The sequence below is a fragment of the Poecilia formosa genome, unplaced genomic scaffold (genome assembly GCF_000485575.1).
Source record: "Poecilia formosa unplaced genomic scaffold, Poecilia_formosa-5.1.2 Scaffold98, whole genome shotgun sequence".
Classification (NCBI taxonomy): Eukaryota; Metazoa; Chordata; class Actinopteri; order Cyprinodontiformes; family Poeciliidae; genus Poecilia; species Poecilia formosa.
This window is the reverse complement of record NW_006800037.1, coordinates 1-21304: the sequence shown is the minus strand read 5'-3', so window position 1 is coordinate 21304 and position 21304 is coordinate 1. Positions and strand designations below refer to the sequence as shown.

Genomic DNA, 21304 nt, shown 5'->3' with positions numbered 1-21304 from the left:
ACCTGACTACAGACATTTTTGTCATTATCTATGCCCAAAAACAGCCTCGCATAGAGAAGTGATGAGTGAGAGTGGGGAGTGGGAGTAGCTGTGAAAAAACAGAGGAATAGAAAGTCACAAAGGGAACATTGTCTCAGATAAGATCCCTGGTGGACACGTTGTGCAATATTATAAATGTCTCCAAGCTGCCCTGCATGTGGATGAATCACTTTACTGAAAAAGAGCAAAATCGAACCAAAAAGGACGATGAGTGTGATTTTGTAAGCTGTAATGATTAAAAGGGAGCATTTTTTTTAGGTTGAGCAAAATACGTTGTGATGAGAAATTTGCTATGTAGTGTTTATGTTGGGATTCACGCTGCGGCCCGATCACTCTTCGGAAATGTCTTCTCGCTTTTGTTTATAGTTTCTGCCAGGCACATACAACAACTTCCATATAACCTTACTCCACATCCTTCTGCTTTTCAACTTCTCCTTGTCATCAATGACCTAGATTTAACCCTTTCACAGAACCGGACCTTCCTAGTTTCTCTAAGAGGGGCTTTTGGGGCAACAGCTCTGGGCTCAAAACACTACCTGTTGCAATTTTTGGGTTGGGGTATCTATGCCTGTCAGCTTCTCTGAATTAATGTTCTATAGCAAAACACAAACCACTAAAACGAACATAAGAAGACTTTTAATAAGCAAAATCAATTACCCCTTAAATATTTGAACTAACTGAACACCACTTTCTTTCTAACTCTCCTAGAGGGATGTGGTTCCCCACATACTGCTCTTTAGGCCACTTTATAGCAGCAGAGAGTAATTAGACACAAGTATTCACTGGTGCTCTTTGATGTGTGTTTTAGAACAGGATTTGTTTTGCAGATGATACTTGCAGCATTCGGCAGCAGCTGTCTGATGTGGTGTACTACATCCACCTCACTGAAACTCACTCTTGTTTTGTCTGTTTGCGTCTTTTTAAAGCACACACACACACACACGCACGCACACACGCACGCACACACACACAGGATTGTCTGCTTCTTCAATTCATTGTTGCATTGTCTGCACTGAGTACTGGTTAGCTTTAATTCCTTTGTGATTTTGTCCGTTTGATCGATAATTTCTATGTTTATTTTCTCTGTGTATACAGGTGTGCTCCCGGTTTTTTGGGAGAGTACTGTCAGCACAAGGACCCTTGTCAACCAGGATACTGCCTGAATGGGGGGAACTGTTCTGTGTCCATGTCAGCTGGGGTTCCTGTTCCCGGTAGCGCCATCTGTACCTGTCCTCTCGGCTACGCTGGACAGCACTGCCAAACTCCCCAAAACTCCACGTGTTATCCAAACAACCCATGCGCCAACAAGGGGGTCTGTACCCTGCTGTCCCTTGCCCAGTACAAGTGCGAGTGCACCAGAGGATGGACAGGTGAGATGATGTTTAATCAGCTCTTTCATCCCAGAATTATTTGATACAAGGAAAGATAACCCTGGTGTCTGTTTTTGTTTTTGTTGCTTCTGGAGCTTTAAAGCAGTTAATTCTGGGCTAATGGTTTTTAACTTGCTGACAGCGGCATTGCTCTCTTCATAAGGATAACTTCCCTAAATTGTTTCAGCTGTGTTTTTTTTTTTTTTTGGCAGAAGAAGAAGGGAGTTTATGAAGTGAAAAAGGGCTTTATTAGCAAAGATTCAGTTCAGGAAATTCCATCAAACATTTTGAAACTGCTCTGATTGCCTAATCTGTTGCATTTTTCCCCTTTAGTGTCACACCGTTGAGTCATTGCTAGGCTTAATATCTGGCTGAAAAAATCTGACTTTCTTTTGCGTTAGGCCCCATCAAAGCACACACTCTCAGAATTTGCCCATCTTCATCGCTTTCACCCACCTATTACCTCAATACAAAGTTACTGAGAAATCCAGAACATACGAATGGGTACAAATTAGTCATGGGCCACGGGTGATTCTGTGACAGCCTTTCGTAAAAGTACCACAAGACATTTAAAGCTTTCACATCAAACAAAAAAATAATTACTCCCACTACTGCTGTAACAATATGACATATATTTACAGCTGTAATAATTAACAATAGTATAGCCAATAAACATTTATTGATTGTTTGGAGTTGTCCAGCAAAATTGGAGAACTCAATATGGCAATATGGAATAAATACAAGCCAATTTTTGTTGCCATTTTCAAATAAACATGTTTGTTGTACAGAAAATTGCAACTTTTTGGTGTTCTGCTTGTTATAGAGCAGCACAAGTCTAACAATGGGCTATTTACTCAGGTAGCCAGCGCTTTCCCATCTATCTCTTTGAAAATAAGTTTAATGGGAGCAGAGGTGTTATGCAAAATCGACTTTTTGAGCTTTACGTAATCTTATAATGTTATCCCCTCATCAAAGACATAACTAAAGTGTTGCTTTGACACATTTTAAAACAACTGAAGGTAACATAATTACGTGACTGTGCCATAAAATAGCATTATGTGCTTGGAAAATACATAAGCCTGAGGAACTGCATGCAGGTTTGATGTCTAACCCCTCAACATCTGCAAAGCGTCACTTTTTCTAACGAGACCAAGGACAGCTAAAGCACCGACGTTAAGCGCTTTGTTCCCCTGATTCCCAGGTCCACGCTGTGAGCATGAGGACAGCTGTCTCTCCAGTCCGTGTGCCAACGGAGGAAGGTGCAGCTCTCTGCCTGGTGGCAGCTACACCTGTTCCTGTATTCCTGGCTATCAAGGCCCGCGCTGCCTTAACGACACAAATGAATGTGCAGACACACCCTCACCCTGCCAGAATGACGGCAAGTGTGTCAACACCCCTGGCTCTTACAAGTGAGTTTTCAGTGATCACGTGAAAAACGTAGCTACTTCCACATGTTTTTTCTTGAAGGAACAGCAGACAGATTATGCTGAGTTTGAAGGAGTTGATTGAGTGAAGTGAGCTCTGCTTTTGCTACAGGTGTGTCTGTAAGCCAGGCTTTACGGGCCTCCACTGTGAGAGTTCATACATCCCTTGCTCGCCTTCGCCATGTCTGAACGGAGGCACCTGCCACCAGATGTCTGAAACCACCTACTCATGCCACTGCCTTCCAGGTAGGACCATTAAGCTTGCATCCTAACACACCTGCCAACACATTCTTATTGAGATGCAAACATTGGAAGTAAAAAACTAACAGTCACAGTTGAATTTTTTAATTGTTACTCTGTGCTGTTTGCAGTGCAAACAGTTTGATCTTGATCTTTGTTGTATTAGCCACATAGCAGTCTGTTACATTCAGCTTATGGAAACAGCAAACACACTCCTGTACTGTTTATACCAGGACATACTTTATTCTAATATCAATATTCAAAACAGTTGTTTGTTTGTCTTCATGGACACACCATTGAATCGATGTGCGCCATATTTTGACAGATGTCTCTGTATTTGTTTGATTCCAGGTTTTAATGGAACTAACTGTGAGAACAACATTGACGACTGTCCTGGCCATCAGTGTGCCAATGGCGGAACATGCATAGATGGAGTCAATACCTACAACTGTCAGTGTCCTCCAGAGTGGACTGGTAAGAGAATCATATGTTTGTCTGTAGTTGGGATTAAATTAATCCCATTCCTAGAAATCGGTGTGTCTGTGACTAGACATGTCCTTTTGGACTCATGGCTTTAAATATTTATTTAAAACTATACATTTTTAGAAATTTAAAATATCTGTATAAAGATATTCTGAATGAAATATGTCCTCTGTTGGTAAAAAAAATAAATATATATACTTATATATCTGAATCTGTTTTTAAGTGCCTGTCATGAGTTTAAAACCAGCCTGCAGAAACACAATCAAAGGAATAAATATCTAAAAGAAAGCTGGACACTGTGGGAAAGTTAAATTATTATATATTTTCAATCTCTGTCCAAAGTGACTTCCTTCTGGAAGTGGGTCATGCTGTTTCACCAGAAATCGACCGACCTCAGTTATGACGAAAGCTGGTGCCCAGAGTGTTATTTTAACACGTCTTCTCCTGTGTTCATTTCCCATCCACAGGTCAGCATTGCACAGAGGATGTGGACGAGTGTCGGCTGCAGCCAAATACTTGCCAGAATGGCGGTACATGTAGCAACTTGATCGGCGGCTACGTCTGCGTGTGCGTAAACGGCTGGAGCGGCCCTGACTGCTCGGAGAACATCGATGACTGCGCGACAGCCGCATGCAGCCTGGGCTCCACTTGTATCGACCGTGTTGCGTCTTTTATCTGTGTCTGTCCCCAAGGAAAGACAGGTGCGCTTACTTTAAGAAGACTGTGAAAAAAATACTTTTTCTGTCACTTCAACTTGATACTGATTTTTTTTCTTATTTTTTCTAGGAGATATTATTGAAATAGTGTTCCTGTCTATTTAGTGGAACCAATAAATCAAGTTATTGTTATTAATTTAGAAAACTGATGACACTGCTTTGAAATTAAGCATGGACCTGTAAAAATATCAAAAGTATCTCTATATGATGTATAACATGAGCTTCATTCTTTCATTTAAAACAGAAAATAATTTCTCCTCTTGCATCTAAAATAGTGTGAAATATTTGTTATTACAGTTAAAATGTTACTACAGTTAAAATGTATTTAATATTTTATTATTGATTTAGGCTTAACCAAAATGATTAAATATTGTGCTCTGTTTTACTGTTCCCTCTTTATTGAGGAACAGAAGTTTGAGAAGGCAATATTAGTTAAGTAACTAAGTACGTAAACTTTATTTACGTAGAAACTTTCGCAGGTCCAAAGCAACAGCGTGCTTTACAATAGTAACAAGCATAAAAACAAAAACGCAGAAGCTAAAGCCTAAAAGTAGAGATAAATCAACATACTATACATTTAACAGAACAATTATGGAGCCAAACTCTATCTAAAACCCAGTCTGAATGACTGGGTTATCTACTAATTAATTAACTAGTAGATAATGAATTACTATCTATTTGTTATTAATTATTAATAATTAATAACTAGTATTATTAATACTAGTTATTAATAACACTAGTTATTAATAACTAGTATTAATAATACTAGTTATTAATACTAACTAGCAAGTCTACGACTGCAGACTTGCTGAGCAAGTATGCAGCCGGTTGCTCAGCAGACTTTTAGAGTGATTGCACGGTTATAGTTCTCACACCATGACTGCCTCTGTCTTTCTTTCCAAATTTGTCCTTCTGCAATCAAGTCATAAGCCTTGTTTCAGTCAGATGAGATGCAGATGCATCACTACAAAACCTTGTGTGATAAGCTTGATACTGGCAGCCAGCCCATGCCAAATAGAGAAATTACATAACGCAGTGTATGCTTACTTACATTTTTGTGATCTTAACTGATGGCTCATTTTTTTGGAGCTTGACCTTAAAAATAATGTCAGATGTTTCTGTGCAAAAGCCCCATGAAAGCACAGGCAGGAGCTTCAGCAGTCGTTTCAAAAGTTTTGTTGTTTTTTTTCCCTTCACATGGGAATCGACAATTTTTACTAAATGTTTCTATCATGTTGTTTTCGTCAGGTTTGCTCTGCCATAGAGACGACGCCTGCATCAGCAACCCCTGCAGAGAGGGCTCACATTGCGACACCAACCCCATCACTGGGATGTTTAACTGTAATTGTCCACCGGGATATGTAGGCAACACCTGCAACAAAGACAGAGATGAATGCAGCATTGGTGAGACAGCGTCTGGAAATATTTTCCTGCTTAGCTTAGGTTTTTGTGTGTGTTTTTAATTGTTTTTTTTGTTTTTTTTCACTAACAGGTCCCAACCCATGCGAGCATGGCGGTCAGTGTGTGAACACTGACGGCTCCTTCACTTGCAACTGTGTCAAAGGTTACTCTGGGCCTCGGTGTGAACAAGATGTCAATGAATGTGCCTCCAACCCCTGCCTGAATGATGGCACATGTCTGGATCGCATCGGGGAATACACCTGCATCTGCATGCCTGGTAACTTATTAAGAAGCTGAAAAATGACCACACAAATTCAAAAAGAAACCTTAAATGAAGCTTTTTCAAGTAGTCAGTCTTTGTTTTTGTTTGTAAGTAATAAAGCGAGGCAACTTTATTTATGCTACACCTTTCATAGATAAAATCACAAGGTGTTTATGGAGATTGCGATGTGGGCTTATGACAGTAAGAACAACTGATAAAAACAAGAAGTAGAACATTTAACTAAAAGCTTTGTCCGAATAAAAGTGTCCTAAGCTGATTTTATCGGAATCAACAAAATCGGCAACATGGTCTGTCTGACTTCAACAGACTTCAAAATATGTTTTGAAATATCTAGATGATTTCTAAGCAAAAATATGAAAATGCTTTAAAACAAGACAACATACGTCTGCCAAGATAGTACTTTTAACTTGCTTATATTATTAAATGTAATGAAACCACTTTCATTTTGTTTGGAAAAGTAAAGTGATGCAGGTGGAATGGTTCATTTAAAACAGAACTGAGGAAAAAGTAATAAAAAAAAGGAGTTTTGTTTGTTTTTGTGCCTATTTTTGAGCCAGATTGATGTAAATCCACTCACATAATTATTGTTTTTTTTGCTTCCCCTAATACCTACAGGATTTGAGGGGACTCACTGTGAGATTGACGTGAATGAGTGTTTGAGCTCTCCCTGTCTGAACCAGGGTAAATGTGTGGACCAGGTCAGCCGTTTTGTTTGCCAGTGCCCAGCAGGTCAGTTTGGCACAAACCCGTTTTCACCTATTTCTCTGACAGATCCAAGTCTTCTAGAATTTGCTTAGTACATTCCTTACTTCAGCTTGTTTTTCTATAAAATGTCCTCAGGTTTCAGCGGAGATATGTGCCAAATAGACATCGATGAGTGCTCCAGTACGCCTTGTTTGAATGGAGCCAAGTGTATCGATCGACCCAACGGATATGATTGTGAATGTGCAGAAGGTGAAGGCGAATGCCACGTTTGGCTTCAGCTGAAACACTATTTTAACTCCTTGTGTCTTCACTTTAACAAGAACTTTTCTTCATAGGCTTCGCTGGTCTGCTTTGTGAGGAGAACATCAATGACTGCGATCCACCACCTTGTCATCACGGTGTGTGTAAGGATGGCATTGCCACCTACTCTTGTGAGTGCTACCCTGGCTACACAGGCTCCATCTGCAACATCCAGGTCCAGGAGTGCCTCAGCAACCCGTGCCAAAATCGAGGGCGCTGCATTGACTTGGTTGATGCATACCAGTGTAACTGTCCATCAGGAACCTCGGGTAAGTGATTGGCCCATTTGAACAGTTACCGAATATCTTGTTTCTGTTAGAAAAAGCGATCTTTATTTATTCAGAATCCGCTTTATTCCCCAAGTTGGTGCCTACAAATGAGGAATTTGATTTTGACTTCCACTTTTTCCTCAGTGAAGACATTTTAGATATGAATATATGAAAAGTGATTTTGTGTACATACACTGTTTTCAAAAAAGGGGAAGACATGGTTGGATTAGTGTGAATATGCATGGTATCTGTCTGAGCACTTTCACTATTAATTGTTTATCAGAGAAATGTGTGGGTTTTTTTTTTTTTCAATTACTTATATACTTTGGAAACCAATGGAAATGCATATTCTGATTGATTAAAGTTTAATACTTTAAGTATTGGTTAGTTTTTATGGCTCTAAATTTTTTATAGTTGGCATTTAAGTAAAGTTTGTAGTTAATATTGTATCACATTTTCTTGTTAAAATGAAGGTATTTTAAACATTATTTACCCAAATCCACACCAAATCCTTGATTATATTTATAGTAGTAAGAGTTGTAATTAGATGCTTTGAGTCATCTTTGTTAGAAATAAGCTAGTAGAATTTAGTGGATTATTAATCCTTAAGCATAGAAAACACTGATGAAAGTCCTATTGCCACTAAGTATATAATATCTTTCTTTCCATTTAAAGCTCCCATGCACAAATTCACTTCATGCATTCTATCTTGAACAGTTTAATGGAGAACTTTGTTAAATGCTAACTTTGTGAAAATGTGTTTCCAATTTGTTGTTGGAGAACTCAGAACTTTGTGGTGCATTTTGGATGTTTAGAAATCTAAATGTCTGTTGCTTGAAACAAGTGCCACCAATGTAAAAGCTGTATGCATTATTGGGTTCAGTACCACCCTTAAAAGTGGTACTGTTTTCACTAAGCCTAGTGTCAGGTCACCCTATTAGATTTTATGCTCCACTTCCTCTCCTCTGCTGTGCCTTCCCCTTCTTTCTCTATCCCATTTCTCACTTCACCTTTAGTAAGCATTTTAATAATGTTAAGCACTTATGTTGTGCTTGCAACATTCCTGTGTGCTACTTAGTCTGTCTCAGTTCTCCTTTCGTAAGGTCTTGCTAAATGTGCTTTACTTTGAGTCCAACGCCCCCTACTGGTGTAACCTTAGATAAAGTCTGTTTCCACAGATTTTAAGTGTTTTCTCTAACTCCAACCTTTATTTGCGTTGGTCATCAGCCAATCAACATGAAGCTTTTGCAGTAACAGCAGTAATGTATTAGTTAAACTGTCCTCATCTTTACATTGCTTTTCTCTTCAGGTGTGAACTGTGAGATCAATGAGAATGACTGTGCCAGCAACCCTTGTAAGCACGGAGAGTGCCAAGATGGCATCAATGAGTACAAATGTGTGTGTTCCCCTGGATACACAGGTATGTGCTTTAGTGAGTAATATCACTAATAATGATCAATTTAGCTTTAGTCCCGAGTGTGCTAATGAACATTTCAATGTGGTGTACACCTGAAAAACTCTTCAACAGGAGATCAGTGTGACGTCAACATCAACGAGTGTAACTCAAACCCGTGCATGAGTGGGGGAACCTGTGTGGACATAGTGAATGGGTTCCAGTGCCTGTGCCCCCCCGGGACCTACGGCCCGCTGTGCCTTTCAGGAACTGATCACTGTGCTTCCCAGCCTTGTGTTCAAGGAGATTGCATTGAGCAGCAACACGGGTAGGCAAAACCACTGATTCCTGGGCTTCAATGTCAGTGGGAACATTGGTTGTACGCTAAATTAATATTTACTTTCTGCTTGTTGTAAATGTTATAGTTGCGTTATATTCTGCCTTTACACATGATAAATCTGCCCTTTGGAAATTATGTCTGAAAGTAATGATTGATTACCAGCAGAAATAAGAATAAATTAAAATAAACTTTTTTAAAATATTAATGACAACTGCCTGAACATGTATTGACTCTTCTCCTCACATTGAGATGAAGAGGCAGATTCAGGTTATTTTATCCAAGTGCATCCAGTTGCCTTCTGAAGTCATTTAAGTGGTGAATAGTCCTCCTGTAGAAATTAGACCAGAGACTCTAGTTAGTTTATTAGCCACTCTTTAGCTTATATTTTAGAAACTGTAGAGTACTCACTATTTAGATGCAGAGACTCCTATTATTGCAACCCAGAAAAGGAATTAGAACGAACTTAGAATCCAGAAAAAATTTCCAGAACAGGAACATTTAGTTTTTATTATTGCTTAGTGAGTGTGGCGTACTTATTACTTTTACAAATTTAGAGCATACTTAGAAAGTCCAGAGAATACTTAAACTTATCTATCGGGCCTCAATAGGAGTATCTAGTTTATCTAGTTTATTTACTTTAGATCAGCATTAACTTAATTTCTTTTTTTGCTCTTTCCTTTGGTTTGTTATTTTGTTTGTATTTCCTTTTAATTCCTGTAAAGCACTTTGTATTGCCTTGTTGCTGAAAATGTGCTATATAAATAAAATGACCTTTACCTGTAATCTGGACATTTTTTATTGCTAGGGATTAAGTTGCTTATTTTATTCTCAATTTACTGTCTGATTTTTTTATTCTAGTTAATATTTATTGTAAAAACCAATGTAGACACTGATTTTCTGACATTTTCTAAAGTTCTGCTTTAGAACTTTAGAACTTGTTGGTTGTTCTTGCAAACAAAAACACCTTGTAAAAACATATTTATAAATTTCAAATGAATCTCATCATCATTTGTCATTAAATGAAAGACTTAAAATTAAACATGTAGGACATGGATGTCTTGACTGTGGACATGACGAGGGTAAAGAGACTTGAACAATGAGACTGTCCCACCTAAAGGAATAGTCTGTTAGCTACCATCAGATGTTTTGATTGTACCTTTTTGTGTTATTGATTCAAATGTAAATAGCAATTTGTTTCTTAAACTTTCAATATTTTCCACAAGTTTGCATTTTTACATTAAACTGACTTTATATTCACACATGGTAATCAGGCTAATAACTAAGGAAACAGACATCTGATGCCTTTAACTGACTTCACAGTCTGAATTATTGGTTTTTCTCTCATCAAGGTACCGATGTGAGTGTAAGCCCGGTTGGGTCGGGCAACACTGTGAGCAGCAGAAGAACGAGTGTCTGCCAAATCCATGCTTAAATGGGGCCATCTGCCAGGATCTGCTCAATGGCTACAACTGTCATTGTAAACCAGGATTCAGAGGTAGAGCTATGAATACATTAGGCAAATATTACTTCCCTGGATCCTGGGAATGATGTTCCCATTAACTAGTGTGTATTTCAGGATAGTCAGTGAAGGCTTTATAAAGCAGTCGTTAGATGAAAGCATCCTTCTGAAACGGTGACTTCAAGGAGATGCGAAAACTGAGCAGAATTATTTCTCGCCTCGTTAGGGGTCAACTGTGAGAAGAACGTAGATGAGTGTGCATCAGGGCCATGTCTGAACCACGGCATTTGTAAAGATGGAATCAACAGTTACACTTGTCAGTGTAATGCTCCATTCACAGGTTAGAAATGTCACATTTACATCACCATGTCGATCCAAGCTCTGTCAGAAGCAAATGGCCGCAGCTTGAGCTTCTTTATTATTGTGTGAAAAGTGTTTGTACATATTTTGTGCCACAACAGGAAAACACTGTGAGGTGGAGCAGGTTCCCTGTGCCTCCCATCCATGTGAAAGGGGAGGGGTTTGCCTCCCGTCTCAAGATTACACCTCTTACACCTGCCGATGTCAACCTGGCTGGCAAGGTACCTGTCTGAGACAGATATGTGACGTGGTGCACAACATAAATGCTGCTGGCTTTGCTAAGGGAGTTTATTCATATAAATAGGAAAACGCTGCAATGAAGACGTGAACGAATGCATGAAGAACCCCTGCCTGAACGGTGGCCGCTGCATTGACACCCCAGGAAGCTATGTGTGTCAATGTCAACGTGGATACAGCGGACACAACTGTCAGATAAACGTAGACGACTGCTCGCCAAGTGAGTTTCACTCAAGCTAATGTGTTCCCCTCATTTGCACATTTACCTACATGAAACTTGTACTGGTAATTTTTCTTTTCTTTTTTTTTTAATGTTGCGTGGATAAAAGGGAAGCAAGAGCCTCACAAACATGAGATGAAAAATGACATTTAAATTCTAAGAAAGAGGACAAAAGATTTAGGATTCCAAAAAAGTGTTGCAAACATTATTTATTGTTATTTGTGTCACTTTAAACAGACCTTCGAAACTATGTGAATCTAAACAACACATTTTTATTAACTATCATATTTGTGAATGTTTTAATCCTTTTAAGGATGCTTTGTTTACTGTACTACAACGTTGCTTTTTAGGAAAAACAATACTATAAAAATCTATAAATCCGTTTTCCTTAAGTATTTGCATATTTTTAATTATTAGATCTGGAGATGGGTGAGTGATTAGGAGCAGCATTAATTCTGATTGATCTTTTTTTTTTCTACAGTGTCAGATTGGGACAAAACTTATGTAAAATTAAGAATATTGTGTAAAATAAAATTATCTTTTAAGTCTATTTAGTCTAATGTAATCATATTTATAATTTATCTGTTCACTTAAAAGAAAACAACAGAAACAAAATAATGATCATGGATCAATGATTGGCAGCCACATTGATTATGATGCCTGTTATCCAGCAGCGACACATTTTAAAAACACTCACCTGAGTCCCGATGGTCTGCAGTAACATATATATTAGACATTAAAAAAATGTTCTGCTTTAAACAAATTAGTCTTTTAAAGTACTTCAGCCTGAAATATACATATCAAATACACACATATGTTACTGGTAAATGTCACCATTAATTTAATTCTGCCCTGACTAGACCCGTGCCTGAATGGAGGCCAGTGTGTGGACAAAGTGGCGAGTTTCTCCTGTGATTGCCGCGCGGGTTTTGAAGGGGATCGCTGTGAGACTGATGTGAATGAGTGTGCCAGCGAGCCCTGCAGGAACGGAGGCGTCTGCCACGACTACGTGAACAGCTTTGTGTGCAGGTGCCGACCTGGCTTCAATGGCATCCAGTGTCAACACAACATTCTTGAATGCACAGAGAGGTGAGCCAGTTGATCAACTTTTTATCCATACAAAAGGGATGTTATGATAGAGAAGAAATATTCTGCTGTTAATCCTTCAACAGACATCAAATGTACATCAAATTCATATTTAAGAAAACTTTACTTTCCTGTTATTTTTCTCTCCAGCTCCTGCCTCAATAACGGAACTTGCATTGATGACATTAACACCTTTTCCTGCCGTTGCCGGCATGGTTTTTACGGAACGTTCTGTGAGTTTGAGCACAACGAATGTGATTCTCAGCCCTGTAAAAACGGAGGCACTTGCACAGACGGCCTGGGGACTTACCGCTGCACCTGTCCTGTGGGATACAGCGGACAGAACTGTCAGGTAAAGTGCTTTGTTTGAAAATGAGGTGCCGCGAAAACTTTAGCTTCAGTACTGAGAATAACAAAAGAAATTTAATGTTTTGTTGAATTTAAAATATTGCAGTGATGGTTAGGGTGTACTATAAGAAATATTCAGTTTTTGTTTGGATGATGAATCAGCTGATATTTTTTCAGTTATAAAGGGATGATTAGTTTGTTCCAAAATATTCGATGTCTGTGGGTATTTTTTGTTTTACCTTGTGCTGTCATCTTTACATTTAAACGACTTTTTATTATGTTTTTTTTCTTCTTCTTCTTCTGCAGAACTATGTAAACTTGTGCAACCAGGTGAAATGTAAGAACGGTGGCACCTGCTCTCAGACAGCTACATCCTGGACCTGCCGCTGTCAGATGGGGTGGACAGGACTTTACTGCGATGTCCCCAACATGTCCTGTCAGGACTATGCTGCCAGGAGTGGTGAGGGAGGGATTATTTCAGTTTCAAAGCAATTGGCAATTTATGCCAGTGTCACGCATAAACAACTGTTTTATCTGCAAACTACCCGTTTTCTATCAAAATATAAATCTGATGTTTCTGCTCAATATCGTTGTCCTAAGTTTCATTCTAAACATTTTGGTCCTTGTCTACATCACTGCAGGTTTGGTAGTGGAACGTGTATGTAAGAATGCGGGTCACTGTGTTAACGTGGGGAACTCCCATCAGTGCAAGTGCCAGTCAGGATACACTGGCAGCTACTGTGAGGAGATGGTGGACGAGTGCCAGTCGAATCCCTGTAGAAATGGCGCTACATGCAAGGATTATCAGGGCACATACGAATGTGTAGTGAGTACATTCCTCTTTTTTGTTGTTGTTTTTTTTCTCTGCACGTCTCTGAAAGTGGTCGTTGGGTGAAAAAGAACAAAAAAATAAATCTCATTTCATTGTATCCAGTGTAAACCAGGCTTCCAAGGAGTGAACTGTGAGTATGACGTTGACGAATGTCACTCTAAGCCCTGCCTCAACGGAGGAAGATGTATCAACCTCATCAACCGCTTTACATGCATCTGCCCACCTGGAACGCACGGTAGGTCTAAACCCCTAAATTGTTTTAGGTCTGTTCGGATTAGCTAAATTATTTATTTTTGCTTAATCCCAGAATAAAGAGCAGGAGAATTGTGTTGTTTGTTGTTTTTTTTTTTTAACTCAGAAGGTTTCATACATTTCTCAGGCTAAAAAAGATCTTTTCCAAACACTTTAGTTTTAGTCTCATTAGAACATGAAAGTATTGTTCTCTGACTGTTTTTACAAACTTTAATCGAAATTTGAAAGTTTGTTTTCTAAAATTGTGAATTTGAAAAATTAAAGTAAATAAAATAAAATAAAAACAAATAAAATATTGCACTCATTACTATTCCGTTTAATAAATGGAAATAATTTTGGTAATCTTAATTGACCTAAAACATGAGAAATTTAGCCCGATTTAATGTCAGACAGTGGAAAAAAGAAACTTTGTTTCTATTAATACAGTGTACGTAAAGATCTGGTTCAGCTTTCTGTTTTTTTGAAAGCCTCATGTCTTTATAAGTTATCTTACAACTAATATGGTTAGGATGTTTTTTTTTTTTTATCTTAAATGTAGTCATTGCATTTCCTCTGTTTGAATGTGATGGAAGAAAAGTTCAAACACACCACCCTCTGCTGGTGTCTGGAGCTTTGACTTTTACATTTTGGCTGTACAGATGGCGTGAAGTTTGTGTAAAATCCTCCCTGAAAGATTTGCTTCACTTGGTGCATGCGTGAAGTAAGATCTTTTTGCTGTTCTGCAGGAGTCCAGTGCGAGGTGAACGAGGATGACTGCGCCCCCAGCCCAGGCTCCTCTGAGCCGCGCTGCAGAAACGGAGGACAGTGTGTCGACGGCGTGGGCCGCTACACCTGCTCCTGTCCTCCAGGGTTCGTTGGGGAACACTGCGAGGGCGACGTCAACGAATGCCAGTCTGGACCCTGCAGTGCTGCTGGCAGCCTCGACTGCATCGAGCTGGTCAATGACTATCAGTGTCTCTGTCGCCTCGGATACACAGGTACGTGTATCTTACCTGCTCAAACTGGTGGCACGCAAGTAGAGCGATTTTCTGTTGTTGGTGTGACAGCGTCACGCAAGACCCTATTGATCTTTCTGCCTTTTGTTGCGGATTATTTCTTAACCTTCTCGCGGGTCTGTTTCTCCCCTCCTGGTTCCTTTAGGTCGCCATTGTGAATCCATGGTGGATCTGTGTGTGTCGAAGCCGTGCCGTAACGGCGGCGTCTGCACCATGAACATGAGCTCAGTACATGGCTACATGTGCACTTGTCCCCCTGTAAGTCATTCTTAATTTTGCTTTTATTTCCATCATTGTCCGATAAAATATTAAAATTTTTTTGTTCTCGTAAACTAACTTATTAAATGTATTTAATGGCATGCAGCTATGTTTAATTTTTAAGATATCCAACATTCAAATTATGAACTGAATGCAATTCAAAGTCTTGTATTTTAAGAAACCAAAAAGGTTTTTTATTATTTTCATAGTATTTCTGTATGAATACTAAAAATTACGTATTAAAATCTAGTATATAACTAATTTAAAATAAGTATCTTTACTGTGTACTTACAGGTTTGCGCTGGTGCATTTTAGCTTGCTTTGTCTATAAAATATTTATGGTGGCAAGAGAAAAATGCTCTTTTAACTTTAAATAATTATTGCTAACCACTGTTTACTCCTCATCAAAGGATCCCTGCCTCCATGTAACATTTAGGGCTGCAACTGATTATTTTAGTAATCGATTATTCTACGATTATTCTACGAGTCATTGGATAAAAAATGTGCATATTCTGCAGATTTTTCATTTAACCACTTAAGCCTTTTATGTACAATATTAGAAATATATTAAACATGCTATTAAACAATTTTGACTGCCTAAAATGTCAGCATGTGAGAAGCTCAAGTCTTTTTGATACAGCGTAGAGCTGATCTGTTGATTACTGGTGATCATAGTTGGATTACAAAAAGTATGTAATAGATTTGTTGAACAAAATTCGAACCAGATGAAGCTAAATCTACGTCACTTGAGGAGTTTTGGGTAGAACATATTTACAGGCAAATGTATATTTATGATAGTTGCAAAATGTATACATTCTTGGACAGTTTTGACTTAATTTTTGCTTTAAGTGTGTTCTTTTAGCAGATGGCCTTTTTAGAGTCTATATGCTTCAGTTAATGATTAATCTTTTATTAATTTAATTGATGAATATTTCAGTAATCGATTCATCACCATTAGTCTGAATAATCGTTTCAGCCTTATCAACACTACTACTTTCTGTTTGTGTATCATGAGTTCAGGCTAAAGGTGACGATGCTGCCAGCCGTTTTCTTTTCTTTTGCTGCTATTCTCTCTCTCTTTACTAACCGCTTTTGTTTGTCTACCCTAACTTCTTGCTGCCTCTATGTTTTCATGCTTGCTTCAGAGGGCTAAACCATGGCTCAGGTAAAGTAGAATCTCATTTGTGGGACCAACTAGAAATAATGGAAAATAATCTACAAGCTTATCTGGTGCTTTATGAGCCTATGAAATATCAGTGTAATAACTCAGCGGTAACACTGTGTTTCACAGGGCTTTTCTGGATTCAGCTGTGGTGAAATAGAGGATTTCAACTGTGCAAGACTGAGCTGCCAAAACGGCGGCCGCTGCATGAAGTCACCAGTAGGACAACTGTATTGCCAGTGCCAGCCGGGCTTCAGCGGGTCACACTGTGAGAAGGAGCAGATGTGCTCAGTTGCCTGCCAGAACGGAGGAACCTGTGTCAAAGACCCGTCCAACCCGTTTCAGCACAGCTGCCAGTGTCGCGACGGCTTCGTCGGACGATTCTGTGAGAACAAAATACGTGAGCTTAGGCCTCCGAGATGCCCTTATGCGCAGTGTGAGTTACGACTAGGAGATAACGTGTGTGACGAGCAGTGCAACAACCATGAATGCCAGTGGGATGGAGGCGACTGCTCGCTCAACTGGCCGCAGCCGTGGGCCAACTGCACAGCCACGGTCGCCTGCTGGGATCTCTTTAAGAACGGACAGTGTGACAAGGAGTGTGACAACCCTGGCTGTCTCTTTGACAGCTTTGAATGCATGGAGGTCCACACAAGCCCATGCAAGTACGTCACTCTCCTCCTTGTTCTCTTGATGATCTATAAAAAGCACCAAAATTACTTAAAGCAATTTAAAAAAAAACATTCCCTGTGTTTTTAAGGTATGACATGTACTGCAAAGACCATTTTGGAAATGGTATCTGTGACCAGAGCTGCTACACAGAGGCCTGTGGATGGGACGGACTGGACTGCTCTAACGACGTACCGGCTGATTTGGCAGCCGGCACGCTGGTTATTGTGGTCCTACTGCAGCCAGAGGAGCTGCTGGGAGATCTGAGGGGTTTCCTGCGCTCCCTGGGAGCCCTGCTCCACACCAATGTGCGGGTGAGGCTGGACGAGAACAAGGAGCCGATGGTGTACCCTTACTATGGAGAACAGAGACAGACTGACAAAAGCAGAAGCAAGCGGGAGCTGGCCAGAGAGGTTATTGGGTAAGAGTGGCTTGTAATGGGAAATGGTTTCTGCTCAGTCTGGCAATAACGGAAAAATACAGAGTTTTTTTTTTCAGTACAAATGTCTGGTTAAATAAGAAAAGAAAAAAAACTACTTTGGAGAAATATGTTTTTTTCCCATAATTTCTTCTCCCATTGTGTAAATGTTATCATCTGTCCTTGTATTTTTCCTCCCTTCTTTGTATCCTTACTTATGTCCTCTTTCCACTATGTTTTCCTGTGTCCTTACTTCCTCACTGTGAAAAGTTCAGTCTGGAAAACTGGTGAACTTTTACATGACAGTGTGTGTAAGAACTTTGTAGTTCCCTAATCAATGGGTTAAAATAATCAGCTGATATTTTATTGCTAACTAGTTTGGTGTTTTGACCTTTGTCGACGCAGCTCTTTGGTGCACCTGGACATCGATAACCGTGAATGCTCCAAGAGCTCCACCTCCAACTGCTTCTCCAACACGTCTACGGCCGCCTCCTTTATCGCAGCGGCTCACATCAAGGCCGACCTGCCTTACCCACTGGTGTCTGTTAAGAGTAAGTAGATCTACCATCACACACCTGCAACATGATTGAACAGTTTCTCTTTTGACAAACAACACTTTTCCTGAAATCTGTTTTTACGTCACTACATCATATCTAATTCTCCTGAAATCCATGATTAAAAATTACAACCATATCCACCTTCCTCTTAAAAACAGGTGCTCCAACAGAGGAGTCCCCCTCTATATATCCGTACCTGATTGGAGTTGCCGCTTTTATCGTTCTGCTGATTCTGGTGCTGGGGATGCTGGCAGCCAAGAAGAAACATAAACATGGAGTTCTGTGGCTCCCCGATGGCTTCCTGGCCACCAAGAATGACAAGAGGAGAGAGCCTGTTGGACAGGACGACTTTGACATGAAGTGAGTCAATGTTCACATCAGCTACAAGTGAAACCCAACATATAAGAAACTTGTGATTCATTTCATTACATTATAAAATATGTTTTCATCTTGTGTTAGGAATTTCAAGACCCATAATGGAAGCATGGTTGATGGAGGTCAGAGTCAGAGATGGCTCGATGATGAAACTCCATCCAAAAAGCCAAGAGTATGTGGATGATAACTCTTACGTAACAGTTCGTCGATGGTTAAGGTGTGGGGTTTTTTTTTTTTTTCAAGCTTTTTATTTTTTTTTTCCCCAGACTGAAGACAAGCCTCTGCTTTCCATCCCAATGGATGGAGGTATCGACCGTAGAGAGTGGACCCTGCAGCATCACAAAGCTGCAGACATCACTCTCACTCCTCCCCAGGCTGACTTAGATGCTGACTGTCTGGATGTTAATGTCAAAGGACCTGGTGAGACGCCGCTTTTTCTATCATTTTACAAGATGAAGTATGAGGAAGTGTATTTAGTTCTTAATTTTCCCTTTCCTCACTCAGATGGCTTCACCCCTCTGATGGTGGCGTCCCTGCGTAACGGTGGAGGTCCGGACTGCAGCCTGCATGCAGACGAGGAAGACGAGAGCGGAGGAGACGAACCGGGACCAAGTGTCATTTCCGATCTGATCGCTCAGGGCGCAAATCTGATGGCTCAGACCGACCGCACAGGGGAAACCGCTCTCCACCTGGCCGCCCGCTACGCCCGGGCCGACGCCGCCAAGAGACTGCTGGACGCCGGAGCGGATCCCAACGCTCATGACAACATGGGCAGAACCCCGCTTCACGCCGCCGTGGCAGCCGACGCACAAGGAGTCTTTCAGGTAAATCAGCTTCCTGACCAGAGGGACGAGAAGTCCTGGAAAAACCCAAACACCTTTTTAGATTTTGTGACGCTACAACCACAAAATTCTGTTTATGTTAGTTGCTCTAATAGCTGGATTTAGAGCTTCAGAATTGATGAGAGAGAGCAACTCTTTATACTTTATTAGGTGAGATCTGAAGGAAATTTGTTTCACTGAATTTTAATTATATTCTCTAGATATAGTAGGGGACTCAACACAAACGCATGCACTGATCTTGTCACAAAATATCCCAATAAAACACACTGCAGTGTTTGGCTGTAATATGGAAAAGTATTTGCAAGTCAAAACAAAAATGAAGAATGACAGTACAAGACAGTCATTAGGCCTGTCACGATAACAAATGTATTAGTTATCGCCGAAATTATTTCAATAAATGATAATGTTGTTTTGAGACCATTTTCAAGTAATATATATAATAATTGTGTAATAATGCAAGTTCGCCCTCTCAAAGACCAACAAACTCTAATTTTATAAGGAACACATAACACTGGAAATGGAATATATCCAAAGTAAAACACAGCCAAAAATAAAAAAATAAAATGGAAATAAAAACTACCAACTGAAACCAGAAAAAAATGGATCATGAAGTCTCTTAAAATAAAATTTCCCTTCAAAAAATATTAATCATCAGAATGGAAATTATCAAGCTCCTTTTAATGTATCATGCTATTAATTGTAGTTGTTTTTAATTATGGTATCAGCTTTGTTTAGTCCAAGACAAATTTCCCCAGGTTTGTTTTCTTCACGTATCGTTATGTTTGTTTTTCCAGATTCTGATCCGGAACCGCGCTACAGAACTGGACGCCAGGATGAACGACGGTACGACGCCGCTGATCCTGGCAGCACGGCTCGCTGTGGAGGGCATGGTAGAAGAGCTGATCCACTGCCACGCTGACATCAACGCTGTAGACGACCACGGTAAGACAGCAAATGATAATGTTGTTGTTGTTGGTATGCTTGCTCTAAGTGAGCAGGGCGGGCTACAACGTTAGGTTCATCAACCAAAATGTGACTGCAGAGGGATTACGCCATTTTATAAACATTGTGGTCATTTACACCCCTTTTTGAGTCATATTGTTGACATTTTGGCAGATTTTTAAAAAAGCAAAGAGTAGAAATGGAGATCTGATTTTAAATATCATCTGAAAAAATAACATCTATTTAACAAACTATATATATTTTTTTATCAACGTTTAGGTAAATCTGCTTTGCACTGGGCGGCTGCAGTTAACAATGTGGAGGCTACTCTTGTGCTTCTGAAGAATGGAGCCAATCGCGACATGCAGGACAATAAGGTTTGTTGTTATTATAGTTATATTTTGTGTGTGTTGGTTTGTCCTGCAGTTTTTTCTGACAGATGAATATATCTATCATCATGTGATGCGCTTGTTACTACACATTTGTTACTGTATAAATATTGAGGGGTGTTTCTGTTGGATCATTGCAGCCTGACATAAATTAACAGGCTGCATCGTTGTTTGTTTCAGGAGGAGACCCCCTTGTTCCTCGCAGCACGAGAAGGCAGCTTTGAGGCGGCTCAAGTTCTTCTCGATCACTACTCCAACCGCGACATCACCGATCACCTGGACCGGCTGCCCCGCGACACGGCTCAAGAGCGCATGCACCATGACATAGTCCGCCTGCTGGACCAGTACAACCTGGTTCACAGCCCACACAACGGCGCCAACCACATGGGTGGAGGTGGAAACTCTGTGATGTGTGGGGCGAACGGTGGAGGCTTCATCGGCATGCGGCCCGGACCCCAAGGCAAGAAGAGCAGAAGCAGAGGAGCTGGAGCGAAGGCCGGGGGCGTCGGCGGGGGGCCAAAGGAGCATAAAGACTTGAAAGTAAAGAGAAGGAAGAAACCTGCTGGAGGAGAGGGTCCGGGTCTGGCTGCGGCGGGTGGAGGAGGTGGAGGAGGTGCAGGTGGAGGCAGCACTAATGGTGTAAAGGCAGCAGGAGGACTTCCTACAGAGAGCTCGGTCACCATGTCGCCTGTCGACTCCCTGGAGTCGCCTCACTCCTACGCAGGCGACGTTTCCGCCGCAGGCTCCAACACCGCCAACTCCCCTCCCCTCCTGAGCAGTCCCACCTCCAGAGCAATGCTGCCCCCGGTCAGCCACATGCTGGGGCAGCAGCAGGGCTGGGGGGGAGTGGCCAAGCACGGCTACAACGGTCACATGTTTGGTCTCCTCCCGCACGCCATGAGAGGAGCGCATGCCGGCATGAGCCACGGCCAGGGCCCCA

At 40.6% G+C, this 21304-nt stretch overlaps 1 protein-coding gene across 1 annotated transcript; it reads left to right on the top strand.

The window, feature by feature from the left end:
* Positions 1–1102: 1102 nt before the first annotated feature.
* notch2 (notch receptor 2) lies at positions 1103–21298 on the top strand (the record flags this gene model as incomplete). Its single annotated transcript, XM_007558625.1, has 33 exons — positions 1103–1409; positions 2611–2818; positions 2946–3079; positions 3425–3547; positions 4024–4257; positions 5521–5676; positions 5765–5950; positions 6572–6685; positions 6797–6910; positions 6997–7230; positions 8540–8650; positions 8759–8951; positions 10313–10458; positions 10649–10762; positions 10884–11003; positions 11087–11239; positions 12100–12328; positions 12476–12677; positions 12980–13133; positions 13315–13499; positions 13608–13740; positions 14483–14734; positions 14898–15010; positions 16302–16837; positions 16933–17262; positions 17665–17810; positions 17975–18176; positions 18276–18363; positions 18458–18611; positions 18696–19015; positions 19828–19975; positions 20255–20352; positions 20545–21298. Coding segments are annotated over 33 exons (6691 nt in total), but the record flags the coding sequence as incomplete, so codon positions are not given.
* Between the last annotated feature and the right edge of the window lie 6 nt (positions 21299–21304).